Genomic DNA, 15,050 nt, shown 5'->3' with positions numbered 1-15,050 from the left:
CCCACATGGGTGCAGGGTCCCAAGGCTTTGGGGCATCCTCTACTGCTTTCCCAGGACACAAGCAGGGAGCTGAAAGGGAAGTAGAGCAGCTGGGATAAGAACTGGCACCAATATGGTATCCTGGGCATGCAGGGCGAGGACTTTAGCCACTAGGCTTCTGCAGCATGCCCCATACTAAATTCTTACAACCAAGAAGAAAGCACCACAAGAAGATTGGTTATGTGGATGAACACAAGCACTGTCTCTTTCCCTTCTTTCTTTTCAGTACAATGCAGGTGTATTCTAACAGCTGACACACTGTTAAAGCAGAGCCTCCTTCAAGAGCCTTGGTCCCTGGGGGAAAGGAATCCACAGGTATAAGATGGGTTTGGCAGTCACCCAGGTTGCTGCTGGGAGTTGAAAACTCCCTGGGGTGGGGTGAACAGAAAGCTGTGGATTCAGTGCTTCTAACCAGGAGAGCTGACAGCTAACAAAGCGAGGCTCCCTCTCTCATCTGATGCAGCAAAGTGAGATAGTTAGTTAACCACAGCAACCTGCCACCTGTAATTTTCACATCTTTCAGAGGCACCTTATGTCACCTAAGAGAAGACAAGGGGTAGAGGAGGGAGGAAGGAGGAGAAGCGAAGAATCTACTTTGTCCTTCATTACAGGTACCCGAGTCACCTAAAGGGAGCACGAATGGAACATTAGGTCAGAAATATCACTGCTGAAATCCGAGTGTTACACTTAAACTCGGACAGCTCCAATTTGTCTGCTATGCGGCTGCGTGGAGACAGCTCAGTCTTACAAGGTGTCTCCAAGTTTTTCTCAGCCAACAAGATTCAGGCTGTTTTGTTTTCTAAGATCATCCATTCACCTTGTCCAAGTTATGGATTAAAGTTTTTCTGAGAACTTCCACAACTATGTTGTTTTCTTCCAATCGTCAACTTACAAGATAAAGGAAAACTGTGGAGTGGGGGACGGGGGGAAGTTAAATCATTGTTTTCTAGCCAGCTCTGACCTTACTCCAAAACTTTCTCTTTGGGGAAGAAAATTCCATTAGCACATTTTCTCATAGTTGGCTTGTCTGAGACAGACTGCTGGGTGCTGTTAGGAAGCGGCTGTGTGTATTGGATAGGTGCTGGAGTTTTCTTTCTAGGATGGTAGAGAGCACTAGGATGGGAACATCACTCAGCTGGTGTTCAACCTATGACTAATCCATTTCTGTGCAAGAAATGGGCTAAAGAACAATAATATTTTGACTACTTTTCTGCTTTGCATTGTAATTAATTTTTAATAGAAAATGTTTTTCTGTACTTTGGTTATAAAAGCAGTGCATTGTAGAAAAATCTGGTTATTCCCAAAGACACACAAAGAAAATATCAGCATAGAAGATGACGTAAAACACACACACAGCGTGCAAGTGCTTTTTGGCTCTTTCCTGAAATTTCCTCTCACCAACCAACGCTTCCATCCTTCCAACTGTCCCCTCTGCTCTTTCTTCATCCGGTTAGCCATTCTTTCTTAGAAAAAAAAATTCACGACAACATCATAGAACCATGGAGTAGAAGTTTAGGATATTCAGTGAATTGCTTTGGATGTTCAAATACTGGGTATACTACTCTCTTTATGAGTAATGCAAGACAAGGCTTTATGGAGGTTTCTCTGTTTATAAAACAAGGTAGTAATCGTGTCTGCCTCACATGATTGTGCCAGAATTTAATGATGTAAACCATGTAAGATATCTGGCAAAGTGCCTGCCACAGAGGAAATTCTGAATAAACATTTGCTTCCTTATCATTATGATACACTTGCTTGCTTCATAGACTTTTGGAGGCACAACAAGAAAATATGTAAAAAGTGCTTAATGTTGTGTCTGCTGATATGGTTATAAATGCAGGAGTAAATGGACACATGTAGATTTTCTTTGTGTTACTGATGATCATTTCATAAGCTCATTTTGAGTGTTTTTTTTTAGTGGCTCAAAATGTTCTATATTAAAGTTCATAATCAAACTATTAGAACTATTTATTTAGGGTATCAAACCTGTATTACTAACAATGTTGTGATCAATATCCTTGTTAATAGTTACTTCCTGTTTCTAATTACAATGTGTGCACTTCATAAGAAATAAACAGCAGAGGACTGGGCCATACCAAAGCCAAGAACTAGAAACACATTTTTGCCTCCCAAGTAGGCAGCACATGTGGGCCATCTTCTACTGCCTTCTCTGGCTCATTAGCAGGGAGTTGAATCTGAAATGGAGCAACCAGGACTCCAACTGTCGCTATGATGTAGAACGGTGGTATCACGCATTGGATTAACCGCCTTGTGCCACATCTGAAAGCTTCACGATATTGTCCCTGCCCATGTCTTATGAAATCTGTGTTGGTCTGCATTTCCATGTGAATTACACAGCCTGATTATCGGCATTCCTTCCAACCTTAGTTGCCTTGGCCAAAGCTGGGAGTTCCACTGTGTGATTTGTGGGCTCTTGTTGCTTTTTTTTTTTTTTTTTTTGCCTTCTGTTGTTTAATTACATAAAACTTGAAATTTTACATTTTGTGACAGTATTTATTTCTATTTCTTGAAATCATCACCTTAGAATATTTTTTTAGCATATTTGTTCATTTTTTTTCCAATTGAACATTTAGTGATTCTGCCAGGTCTTGACTTTTTAATGAGAGTTTGGAATCTACTCTTTTTAATTTGCAGAAGTTGGACATGGGCTATAAGAAGTGTTCTGAACCTGTCTCTGTTCTGTCTGATTTCCTGAAGTTTGTTAGCTGTTTCCTTTCAGCCAGGACCATGGTCATTCAAGTGCCAATGGACATGTGCCCACTCCCAAGTGCTGTAAGACTCAGTCTCATGTCTTCAATGTTTGTTTTCCTTGCTCACTGTGCTCACTGAACTAAGATGGGAGGTAACAACAGTGGGCAGCCACTCCTGTCATTACCCCATTTTTAAGTTTCTTTTGAGCTGGCCTGCTCCTCTCTCTCTGTACTTCTTTTTACACCTGTGTTTATGAGATGCGTTTTCGTGTACCCTAGCCTGTGCACTTTTTTTTACCCCATAATTATCCAATTAAATATGACAAACTATTTTTTATATTTGAATAAAAGCAGTTGGGACCTTGTTCTCAAAGTTAGTTTTTTGCTAGTGGTCTAGGGCTGAGGTCAGAATTTTTTTTTTCTGGGAAGACCAGCTAGTAGTACACATTTTTGGTCTTGTAGGCCATGAGGTCTGTGTAGCAACAACTCAACAGAAACATGCAGATGTCCAGTTGGATCTACAAACCATGTCAAACTGACCCCTGGTCTCACTGAGAGAAAAAAAGAAAGAAGGAAAAGAGAATAAAAGGTAGTGAACTAGAAGGAAGTTGGTGAAGATTGGCCTCCAGGGATGGTCTGTGAGTTTAGGATTGTAGTAGCAGCCAAAGCAAAAAGGAAAATGTCTAGGTATTTAGTTTATAGTATCCACAAGATTAAAGCATACCAATTAATCAAACGAAGGCTATATGAATTTGGGATAAAGACCTGACAGATTGTCTACTGTGGGTTCTGCTTTAAGTTTTTGTTGTTGTTCTTACCTGGTGCTTAAATTCCGCCTTAGGAAAAAATCTGTGTGCCTTTAAAAAAAAAGTTCAATATAAAGTCTGTTTCTGTCAAATTTAGAAAAAGAGTACAATTGAAATACATGTATCTGAAGGGCATGACCAATTTGAGGTTTTCTGATGGGAAGACAATTAAAGAGATGCTTGTTCAGGAGAGCATAGACTGCTCACTGGGAAGTGGCAAAGGCCACAGACCTTCACAGGAAATTCATTTAAAGCGTAAAAAGCAGTGTAAGAGGCTGTCTCCCAGTAGTTTGTTTTTTGTCTGTTTGATCTTCCATAAATCTCAGTGCTGTGTCTGACACACTGGCTCCCCAACATCAAGCACTAGTTTCTGTATGGTTTCTGACCAGAATTCTTGCCTAGTTTCTCCCAGAGAGTGTTCTTTGAGGTGATACTGACAGGTCTCAACATCTGATTTGGGTAGATGGAGAGAGATCCCAGGTAACACACCTAGTGTTGAACAGAGAGCTTGGTCCAGAAGCAACCATCAGGACAGAAGAGCTTGATAAAGAGCTCTTAAGAGCTTTGGACCTCTGTGGCGGCATGTGCTTGAACTGGGAAAACTCAACTCTCCAGTGAAAACTATGAGTTGGATGCCTCACCATCACTTCCAACCTCAGCCTCCTCGAAAAGCCATGATCTTACCAGCCATCCCACACTGCTTCTGAATTTCTCCTTTGCTAGGGTTGGAATGAAAGACTGAGGGGGATATGCATTTAGTCTAACACTTAACATGCTCAAATCTCATTTCAGAATCCCTGGGTTTGAGGATTGTTCTGGGTCCTGATTCTAGTCGTCTTTCTTTCTTACATTTATTTTCATGTCTTTTATTTATTTTTTAAATTTACTTATTTTATTATTCCATGATACAGTTCCATAGGTTCCAGGATTTCCCTTCGCCACTCCCCAATTCCCTGCCTCCCCACTGATTTCCCCTATATCATTACAATAGTATAGTCTTTCAAAACCAGTTGTAAGTCCATCATTTTACTATTTAAGTGTATCCTGACACTGAAAGTGCAAACAGTGTCTCAGAGTTCAACATCCTATTGTCAAGATACACTCAACAGTTTCGTTGGGTATCCATCTTTTATTTATCAGTACAGATGCACATTGCATTCAGGATAGCTTTGGTTATTCATGGTCTCTTGTGTTTCCAGATGAACTGTTGTATTGTCTTTTCTATTTTTGAGAATGTTGTGGGGATTTTGATGGGGATTGTGTTGAATCTGTATGTTACTTTTGATAATATGAACATTTTGATGATATTGTCAGTACTAATTTTCCTGAAGGACTAGTGCAATGCACTGAGCCAGAATTGATTTCACTCCTGCTTAGCATGTGCACAGCTCACTGTTGGCCCTGCAATCCTTCAGCCTTTGTCATGGTGCACAAAATGGCACCTGATTGCTCCTTGCTTAGCACATACACAGCTCACTGTTGTCCCTCCAGTCCTATAGCCTTTGCCACAGTGCACGAAATGGCACTTGATATAGCGCTGGTGGGGTTCTGGGTCTGCTGGCCACCAGATCTGGGGGCCATCCAGACCAATTTTATTTGGAACCCATAGGATGCCAAGTCAGTACTGATTTCCCTGTGGGACCAATGCAAAGTGCTGAGCTAGAATTGATATTGCTTCTGGCTTAGCAAATGTGCAGTTCACTGTGGTCCCTCCAGTCACTCAGACTTTGCCAAAGTACACAAAATGGTGCCCAGTGTGGCACTGGTGAGGGGTTTGAGCTGTGCAATCTACCCTGTTCCTGCATCGTCACTTGGGGTCTGCTACCCTGTCTCTGCTCATAGTCAGATCAAACAAATCGGCAGGATGGGCAGTTCTTTGCCTTGGTTAACCTCCTGATCTGCTGGTGAACTGCTTGTTAGTAGAGCTTGATCGTTAGTAGAGCTCCAATCACTGATCACTGACTGCTACTGGGGTATCTGGTCATTGCCACATGAATCCATTGTCTCTGCTGCTTGCCTATGTCTGTGGGTCTCCAGGTGCCCCTCTGCCGTCAGCCTGTCCTCTCCTGTATCCTGAAATCTGTCCTCTCTGCTTCAACCTGGCAAAATATTCTCCATCAATTTAAACCTGTCCTCATCCTGTACTGCCATCTTGTTCTTCTCTGTCATTTTTCTAGTAACTCTTACACGTTTCAGATACATGCTATGATTTTTTAATCAGAAGATACCATCTCAGTAGAAGTAGGAGTGCTTGATGTTGATGAAGAGTTGCCTTTGTGGTACTGTGAATGCCTTTGTCTAAGACATTGAGCTGACCAGGAGCTTCACTTTGTGTTTGCATAAAGCCAAGAAACATTGTAACTTCCTCAAAAATGTAGGGATTTAGAATTACCCAGGCCCTTGTCATGGTCTGGTGATAATGTGAGGCCTTGTGTGTATGAATGCATCTTAAAGACTCACCATAATCTTTTTAAAGAGTTGCCACTTGTCACCGTTGCACAAGATGAGCATGGAAAGAGTTTGAGGCGATTGCTGTTGGTCAGTGCAGTTTCCATCCCTGCTTTCTGGCTGTTAGGCCAATCTGTTTAGGCTATATGAAGTTGAAAACTCATGCGCTGGTACTTAGCTGCCTTTCTTTCATCAAAATTCTTCCACTTGTGAGCTTTGTACTCTTGGCAAGTTGCTGTACCAACCTGTGCTTCAGTTTCTTGTTGGTGAGACAGGGATGATGATATTACCTTTCAATGCTGTCATACGCATTCATCAGCTCAACACACAGTGTGTGGGGAACAGTGCTGGGCACCAAGAGGGCCTTCAGGGTTGTGGTTAGTTTCCTTTCCCACACCTACACAACATGAATGTGTGAAACTCACACAGCCTACCCTCCCTCAGTTGACACACTGAGAATACAGAGTGTCATTTGACACTTTCCAAAAATGAATCCAACCTTTCAATGAACACAGATTTTCCTTTATGAAGATTATCCAAAGGGGAGTCTCATCTGCTTATAGATGGTTCTCATAGCAGAGGCCCAAAATATTTTTGGCAAACAGAAGTCTGTTAGGGTAAGCAAGTCATATCCTTTTCTTTGAAGGGAAGCAGTCACTATAGGGTTCAAAGTATTGTTATATCCCTGTATTGTACTTCAGAAGGGACTTTGGGTGGGGCTTCTAAAAAGTATAACAGAATTACTGAAAGTTGTTCTGTCATTCAGAATTTAATTAAAAATAACTAGGAAAACAACTAATTGAAATGCTCAGTGCATCTAATTTTTTTATGCAACAATATGTTGACTGAATTTTCCAAATTACTAAAGGCATCCAGGCAGTTCTGGAAATTTAGATTGTGTAATTCTTCAGCTCTTTTTATTTAAAATGTTGGCATATCACACCAGTGTCAAATACAATAATTTCTTACAGATATTGAACTTAATAGAGAAATTGCTAAAAAAAAAAACCACATAGGGCTTGCAAAGTTTGTGACTACTGTGGACTGTTAATGGTCACTTTCCTATATACTTGCAATTGACCAACAATTGTCCAAGAAATGTGTCTTTCATGAATGAAAATTGGAAAAAACGGACAAGGTCATTGCTATTTTAATTGTGGACAGCCTGGATCCCTGGAAGCCATGCAGATTGGTCATCCTAGATGGAAAAGAAACAAGTCTGGAACAGAGGGGCTTCCATATCACTAGAGTCCGTTAGATATTTAAGGTTCAGCTTTCAATATGTTATGTGATCACAAAGATATGTATGTGCTGGCAAAAGCAGCTTTGAGAGACAAATCTTCAGATAGGAGAAATAGCAAAAATAGTTGCAAGCAAATTTAATATATCTTCAGTCATAGCAAGAAATGCTAGTGTCATGCTGAATCTTCTGCTTGAAATCAAGTGAATGAGTCACGTAAAACAGTATGGAATGTGGACTGTCGGTGTGTGAGTGTACAACTCATCAGTTAATTAATGCATGCAAATTTCCCATGGGTAACATGTGGGCAACACCGTCCGCAGTGATGAAATGAGTTTCTTTTTGCCCTCTTGAGAGCTGCCCTGTTTGTCTGGGCCACCTCCTAGTCTGGAAAATAGCTGAAGCCGGGATCTGAGTGTGCCAAAAGCTCTGCGAACAGTTTGTGGCCCCTGGATCTCAGCCCAGCCCCCAAGCACTAGCTTCCCTTGGCCCTCAGCCACACTTGCTGCTGCTCATGCTGAGAGCAGTTCCTTTCCTCCCATCTGACTGCTGTGCAGCTCTTCACTCCAGGAGCCTCCTTCCTCCCACTGCTCAACCTAGTCCGAGGTGCACCATTGTTTTGCTGTCTCCAACACCACCATTTTGGCAACCCTCATCATCTTTCTGCTCTGCCCTCCAGCCCTGCTCCTGTTCATTAATGGAGGTTTACTATTTCTTGTATCCTAGGCATTGTGTTGGAAAACTGGCATACTTTGCCTGTGGGCATCCATTCTTCCATTTCTTTACCCCACACTGAGAGCATAAGATGTGTTCTACATGCTCAGCTTAAGGCTGGTGATAAACAGAGTTCAGGCTCCAAGGCCACTGACATTTCAATGGGCCAAACTGTTAATTGACAAATAATAAAATAAGTTGGGCAGTGAGAACATCAAGTAGTAAAAGCAGAACAAGGAAGGATATAGAAGGCAGTGGCAAGACTGAGGATAGGAAGGTGTTCCATCCCTTCCCTGCAGGGCAGTGTTGGAGGGAGACTGACATCAAGTAAGTGATGTGCATGTGTGGCTGTGGGCACCGACCAGAAAGGACACCAGCCAGGCCTCAGTGAGACGGAGGCACAGCCACACGAACAAGGCGGGGCAGATGCAGGAGGGTGCTGATCTGGTGCTTTTGTCCTTTACAAGGAGGTGTACTTCACATGACATAAAATTTCCTGTCCTGAAGTGAATCACCTCTGGTCAGTCCAGATTGCTTTTATCACTCTCAAATGCTTTGCTGTGCCATTCTTGCACTACTAGTCCCTGACCAATAAAAGTGTTGCTTGCTGTCTCTGTGGATCTTCCTTTTCTGGATATTAACATACACACACACACACACACACACACACACACACACACACACATTATTTTACTCCCTTGCTGAGCCTCTCTACTCTGTGATGCTTAAATCCAAACTTTGTATTACCCCCTATTTTCAGATTCCTTCCCACTTCTTCACTGTGATTTCTTTTTTTTTTTTTTTTAAGATTTATTCATTTTATTACAGCCAGATATACAGAGAGGAGGAGAGACAGAGAGGAAGATCTTTCATCCGATGATTCACTCCCCAAGTGAGCCACAACGGGCCGGTACGCGCCGATCCGAAGCCAGGAACCTGGAACCTCTTCCGGGTCTCCCACGTGGGTGCAGTGTCCCAATGCATTGGGCCGTCCTCGACTGCTTTCCCAGGCCACAAGCAGGGAGCTGGATGGGAAGTGGAGCTGCCGGGATTAGAACTGGCGACCATATGGGATCCCGGGGCTTTCAAGGCGAGGACTTCAGCCGCTAGGCCACGCCGCCGGGCCCTTCACTGTGATTTCTTATCAGTTTCACCTTCATTTTCTAAGACTTAGTCTCCCTGGTTGAGTGAAAGCATTTATTATAACATTTATTTGAAAGAGAGAGGGATTTGTAACACTGTGTAAATATACTGTTTTTGGTTTTTTTTTTTTGTTGTTTTGTAAAAAATGAATGTTTTACTTACTTGTTTTATTATAACCTGATAGATTAATTAGTATATTCAGTAAAGTGACTATAAATGAAATATGCAAGATCCTTAGAATGCTTTATGGAAATTCCAAGACCCTGTACCATAAATATTCAGTGTATCAAGATGTTGCATGTTGGAGAGCCTAGGAAGTGACAGCCAACTGTGTCACCTCTCCGTTCCTTGAAAACACTGGGCTTGCTACTGTGCAAGGTCTCTGAATGTCTTATGTCTCCTGCTGTTTATATTTGTATGCCTGCTCGTTTTTGTCAACCAGGTCTTGGCTCAGATGTCATCTCACAGATCTTCTGCTGATTACCTTATGTCATTACCCTGCTTTATTTTCTTCCTAGTGCATTTCATGATCTGACATTATCTTATTTATTCACACACTAGAGTAGGCCTCCTGGGGAGAAGTGGCCTTGTCTTCCTGGAGCATGTGTGCTTTTCTTGCACGTTGTTTAACAGGGCCCAAAATGTTGTTGATTGGGATGGGGATATGAGTGGAGGAAGAAAAAAGGGGGCTAGGTGAGGTGTCAGACAAAGAGTAAGGATAAGGACAGAGGAAGAATGGTCAGGTGAAATTGCCTCAGCCATTGTGCATTTCTTAGGAATTTCAGCAATGCTATCTTTTTTTTTTAAAGATTTATTTATTTTTATTAGAAAGTTAGATATACAGAGAGGAGAGACAGAGAGGAAGATCTTCCGTCTGATGATTCACTCCCCAAGTGACCGCAACGGCTGGTGCTGCACCGATACAAAGCCAGGGACCTCTCCCGGATCTCCCACGCGGGTGCGGGGTCCCAAAGCTTTGGGCCGTCCTCAACTGCCTTCCCAGGACACAAGCAGAGAGCTGGATGGGAAGCAGGGCCGCCGGGATTAGAACTGGCATCCATATGGGATCCCGGAGCGTTCAAGGCGAGGACTTTAGCCACTAGGCCACGCCGCCGGGCCCTCAGCAATGCTATCTTAACATGGTTGAACGAAGATGCCCATTAAAATAGTTCTGAATCCCCTAGAAGTGGGTGTGCCTTGGGAATCTGTTGTGGATGAGCTCAATAACTAGGAAGTATGGCTTTGGAAAGAAACATGCCATTGGGTCCCAGCACACAGCAGCTCTGATCATTTACCAGTTAATTGTTAGGGATCTGGGAAGTGTGTGCTCATGGCCATGCCAGAGTTGTTTGAGAAAGCCTCAGTTCAGGGGCTGCTTCCAATCCAGATCCCTGTTCATGGGCCTAGGAAAGCAGCAGAAGATGGCCCAAGCATGTGGGCCCCTGAATCCTCCTAACATTGACCTGGACCAACCCTGGCCATGTGACCATTTGGGGTTGGTGGTGATGGTGCACCAGCGTATAAAACATTTCTTTCGGTCTCGACGTGGTAGCCTAGTGGCTAAAATCCTCCCCTTACATGTGCCTGGGATCCCATAAGAGCGCTGGTTCTCATCCCGTCAGCTCCACTTCCCATCCAGCTCCCTGCTTGTGGCTTGGGAAAACAGTGAAGGATGGCCCAAAGCCTTGGGACCCTGCACCCATGTGGGAGATTCAAAAAAGCTCCTGGCACCTGGCTTCAGATTGGCGTAGCTTCGGCCATTGCAGGTACTTGGGAATTGAATCATCAGATGAAAGATCTTCCTCTCTATCTCTCCTCTTCAATGTATATCTGACTTTCAAATAAAAATAAATAAACCTTTTTAAAAAAATATTTCTTTCTCTTTTTCTATCACTTTGTTTTTTAAATTAAAAATATTAAAAATTAGTTCAATGAGTAAGTAGTATAGAAATAAGTGGAAGAATTTATTCCTCGTGTTCTGTTTATATATGACTCTTGCATAAGGCTTTTGGATTCAGTTTTGATTTGTCAGCCTTGCCACTGAGCATTTTTTTTTTCATGTGCACAGTTACTTAACTTTGCTCTTCAGCCAACACCAGGTCTGATTGCTAGCCATCCCCATTTCTTTTTTTTTTTTATTTATGTGATTTTATTTTCTCCCTTCAACCATAATAATATGATAGCCAAATTTTGTCTTAACTGGTGGATCTGTGAACACAGGCTTATCCATTCCACTTACAGGCAAGGCCAATGCTGCTTCTTGAAATGGTCCCACCATGGACCCTCTGGTCATCCAACCCAAGTCACCCCCTTGCCTGGCTTTATCTTCGCTATATTGGGCAGCCACTTCACTGAATTTCATTCCAGACTTCAACTTTTCCATGGCTTCCATAATCTTGCCATGCTTTTCATACAGAATGTGTCTGACCTTCACCGCATTGCCACCACCTTTGGGACCTTGAGCCTTCTTGTCTGCGTTGTCACTCCCCGAAGCTGCTCCTCCTTCCCCCCCTTTTCCGGAACCACTTTTTCCTTTGGGTGGCATCTTGGACACTTGCTTCGCCATCCCCATTTCTTAGCTCTGGAAACTGAGGCTTCAGATAGCTTCATATTCTCTGGCTCAGCATCTATGGACGGAATTTTGTCTTCTACAATTTATGTTTTAAGTCCAGACCCTTGACTGTTAATACTGCACTTACATTGCATCAACATACAGTGTAGGGTCCTGAAAATGGCTGGGGTGGGTTGGCAGGGACGAATCCAGGCGTGGGCTGGCTCGCTAAGATGTACATTCATGAATGCATATTGACCCTTCTTTTCATACATCCATTCATTTGTTGTTGCATCCAGCAAACATTTATCCAAAACCTCATGCCAGCCTGTGGATGAATCTTGATCTTTCTGTCTTTGGGTCACACATCTTCTGTAATATCCAACACTGTGAGCCGTGTGAGGGTGAGTTTGAAATGTGGCTTATTTGAAAATAGGCTGAGAGTATGAAACACACATACCAAGTTTCCAAGACTTAATATGTGGAAAAAGTTTTGAATCACATCAGTTTTAACATTGGTCTCCCACTGAAATGATACCTTTTGATTATATAAAGTTAAATAAAATGTTAAAATTCCACCTGCCTGTCTTCACCTTTTAAAACTATCTAATAAAGACTTAAAATTCATATGTGTGCTCATTATAGTTGCTTTGGGTTGATGTTGGTTTATTGAACCTCTCAATACAACAGTACCATCCAAGTGCTTGAGTGGTCCTGAGGGCTCCAATGTTTCCAGGCATGGGGCACTTGTTCCAGATTTTGAAAAAGGAGTTGGATATTTTGTCCAACTCCTTAGTTGGAAGTGAGAAGTGAGAAGTGACATTGCAGGGGGAAGTATATTGTGGACAAAGGAGTGGAGGGATGGAGGTGCGTGGCTGCTTCCAGTTACTTGAGGCTGGGATTCCGAGTGAGGTTGTCTGAGTTTGGGTTCTCAGGGAAATAAACTCAAAGCTGGAGTTTTATCATCTCTGTTTAATAAAGGGCTTATTTTTAAAAGAGGGCTCTTGGCTTTAATCGATGTGGTTGTAAGCTGCAGAGGTGGGGTGAGACCTTGGATGAGCAGCTCTCTGTAGCTGAGGCAGTCCCTCATGGGACCATCATACAAGCCATGTATGGAGATCACACCTATCAACTTTGACACAAGTGCTTCCTTGAATGTGTGACCTGAATTGCCCATCACAGGGTGCTGGAGATTGCCTCGCTCTGTGCCTAACCCACTGGGACTTGTATTAGCTGAGTGGGACCAAGAATGTGATGTCAGGTGCTCACCTTGGAGTATGTGCAAGTTACAGCCAGGGAAGTGGTGACTTTTCTGTATGTAATGCATTTACCTGTGCCCTCCAGGGTACACTAGAAGACAATTTCTTGGTGCTTAACAGATTATGCTTTTAATAATTCATTGATCTTAATAACACAATTCGTAGGTGGTTTACACCAAAGTCGTATTTTATCTGTATTGTATTTCTAAATTGAAGGTTCCCATAAAATAGCACTGAACTTTCATAGTCCTTAAGTTATCTGAAGCTCAGTTTCATATTTGTTTGATCTTATCAAATGTCCTGTCTCTACTGTTATCAAGTACAGTCTCTAATTTTGGAACTTGGGAATGGGGTGGGTGATGTTTCTAGGAGGTGGCATGTGTGTGCATGCATGTACACTGAATGATGCTTAATGGTCTGGCATTTCAACTTAAAGACAGCATCTTGTACACCCGTTGCTAGTCCCACACCCACACTACAGATCCATGTATGCCTTCTTGCAACTGGACCATTTGTTGTCAATGTCATCCTCTGCCAACAGGGGTAGAAAGCATTCTGTACTCTTCCGAAGGGAAAAAAAAAGATAAATCTATTTCAGCATAACAAAATATTGAGAAGTCTCCAGATACTGCATTCCTCCCATTGTGCATAATAATGCAGCAACTTCATTGCACTTGGTGTGCGGATGTAGCTGTATACAGTTGATTACAAGGATTGAACAGTCATCCCCACTCCCTATCGCCTTCAGAGTGTGGATGAGATCTACACCTATAGGAGAGGTCAGTCCATCCTTCACTCCTAGCTTGTCTTGTGCTACTCTGTTTCTGGCTTTTATGGCCCAAAAAAAAGGAGACCCTGTCTGTTCCTTCCCAAACAGTCAAATTTTCTTTCCTAACTCAGTGCCTTTGCAGCTGCCATTTCCTCTGCTGGGAGTGTTTCCCCCAAACCCCCCCCCCCCCCCCGCCGTAAATTCCCTCAGTGCTTGTTGCATGCAAAGAACCAGGGGGCCAACCTGTGCTTTTGCAAAGCATTAGAAAATGTGAGTAAGCAAATGTTATCTCTCCTTCTCTCTGTATATATGATTTTGTAATAAAAATAAATACATCTTAAAAAAAAAAAAGAATGAGTGGGACGCGGCGCAGTGGCCTAGCAGCTAAAGTTCTCACCTTGAACGCTCCGGGATCCCATATGGGCGCTGGTTCTAATCCAGGCAGCTCCACTTCCCGTCCAGCTCCCTGCTTGTGTCCTGGGAAAGCAGTCCAGGACGGCCCAACACCTTGGGACGGTGTACCCACATGGTAGACCTGCATGAAGTTGCTGGCTCCTGGCTTTGGATCAGTGCAGCTCCCGCCATTGCAGCCGCTTGGGGAGTGAATCATCAGACGGAAGATCTTCCTCTCTGTCTCTCCTCCTCTCTGTATATCTGACTTTCCAATAAAAATAAATAAATCTTTGAAAAAATGAATAAAACATCACAGGAAGGGCACACAAAAGGAGCTTTGGAACTGAGTTGTACTCAGTGGTTGAGGCTCTGCATGGCAAGAGTTTCCGTGAATTGATGATTTAGGGTGTCTGTGAGCTGTGAGATGGGGAAGACAGGAAGGGAGTGTAGTTGATCAAAAAGCACTGTTGCTGCAGGGAGGCAAGATAGGAAACTTAGGAGGTGAGCAGAATTGAGAAGAGGACTTGTATTTTGTCAGTTTCCCAAAATAAATAACCCTTAAACATATTTGTAAGCTGCTGGGAAGCTGGCAGCAGAGAGGAAGTGATTGAAGATAGGAGGGAGGTGGTGGTAATTGATGAGCCAGCAGCATCCCCCAGGAGATGGGAGGGATGAAATCGGGAGTCGGGGTCAAGAGGTAAGCCTAGGAGAGGCCCACACGAGGCAGCTGAGATCTCTGGCCAGCCCTGTCTGTTGTGCAGGAAATGGAGGAAACATCAATCACTTCCTTCCTAGCTGGGCAAATGCCAAGAACCTAGGTGGCAAAAACTTTCCCAGGCAGAAGGCTTGGAATTAACTGTCAGGATTAAGGATACACCAAAAGGAGCAGGACACGCCTGAGCACTACATCCCAAGCACAAAGCCCTTTGCATTGAGGACGTGTACCTGTGGATGATCCAGGAGCCCTGGATGCTACG

General features: G+C 43.2%; 2 protein-coding genes across 2 annotated transcripts in view; one reads left to right on the top strand and one right to left on the bottom strand.

Moving 5' to 3' along the window:
* The window catches only part of CDH13 (cadherin 13), an 853,721-nt gene that overhangs the window by 223,480 nt on the left and 615,191 nt on the right, over positions 1 to 15,050 (top strand). The gene's annotated exons all lie outside the window — the stretch shown is intronic.
* Positions 11,239 to 11,655, bottom strand: LOC105941754 (peptidyl-prolyl cis-trans isomerase NIMA-interacting 4-like). Its single transcript, XM_012926575.2, has one exon. It carries the CDS (start codon positions 11,644 to 11,646, stop codon positions 11,251 to 11,253), a length of 396 nt encoding a protein of 131 aa, XP_012782029.2. The 5' UTR covers positions 11,647 to 11,655; the 3' UTR covers positions 11,239 to 11,250.

The sequence above is a fragment of the Ochotona princeps genome, chromosome 16, assembly GCF_030435755.1.
Source record: "Ochotona princeps isolate mOchPri1 chromosome 16, mOchPri1.hap1, whole genome shotgun sequence".
In the NCBI taxonomy this organism is placed as follows: Eukaryota; Metazoa; Chordata; class Mammalia; order Lagomorpha; family Ochotonidae; genus Ochotona; species Ochotona princeps.
Note: the sequence above shows the minus strand (reverse complement) of the source record. Positions and strands in the feature narration are given on the sequence as shown.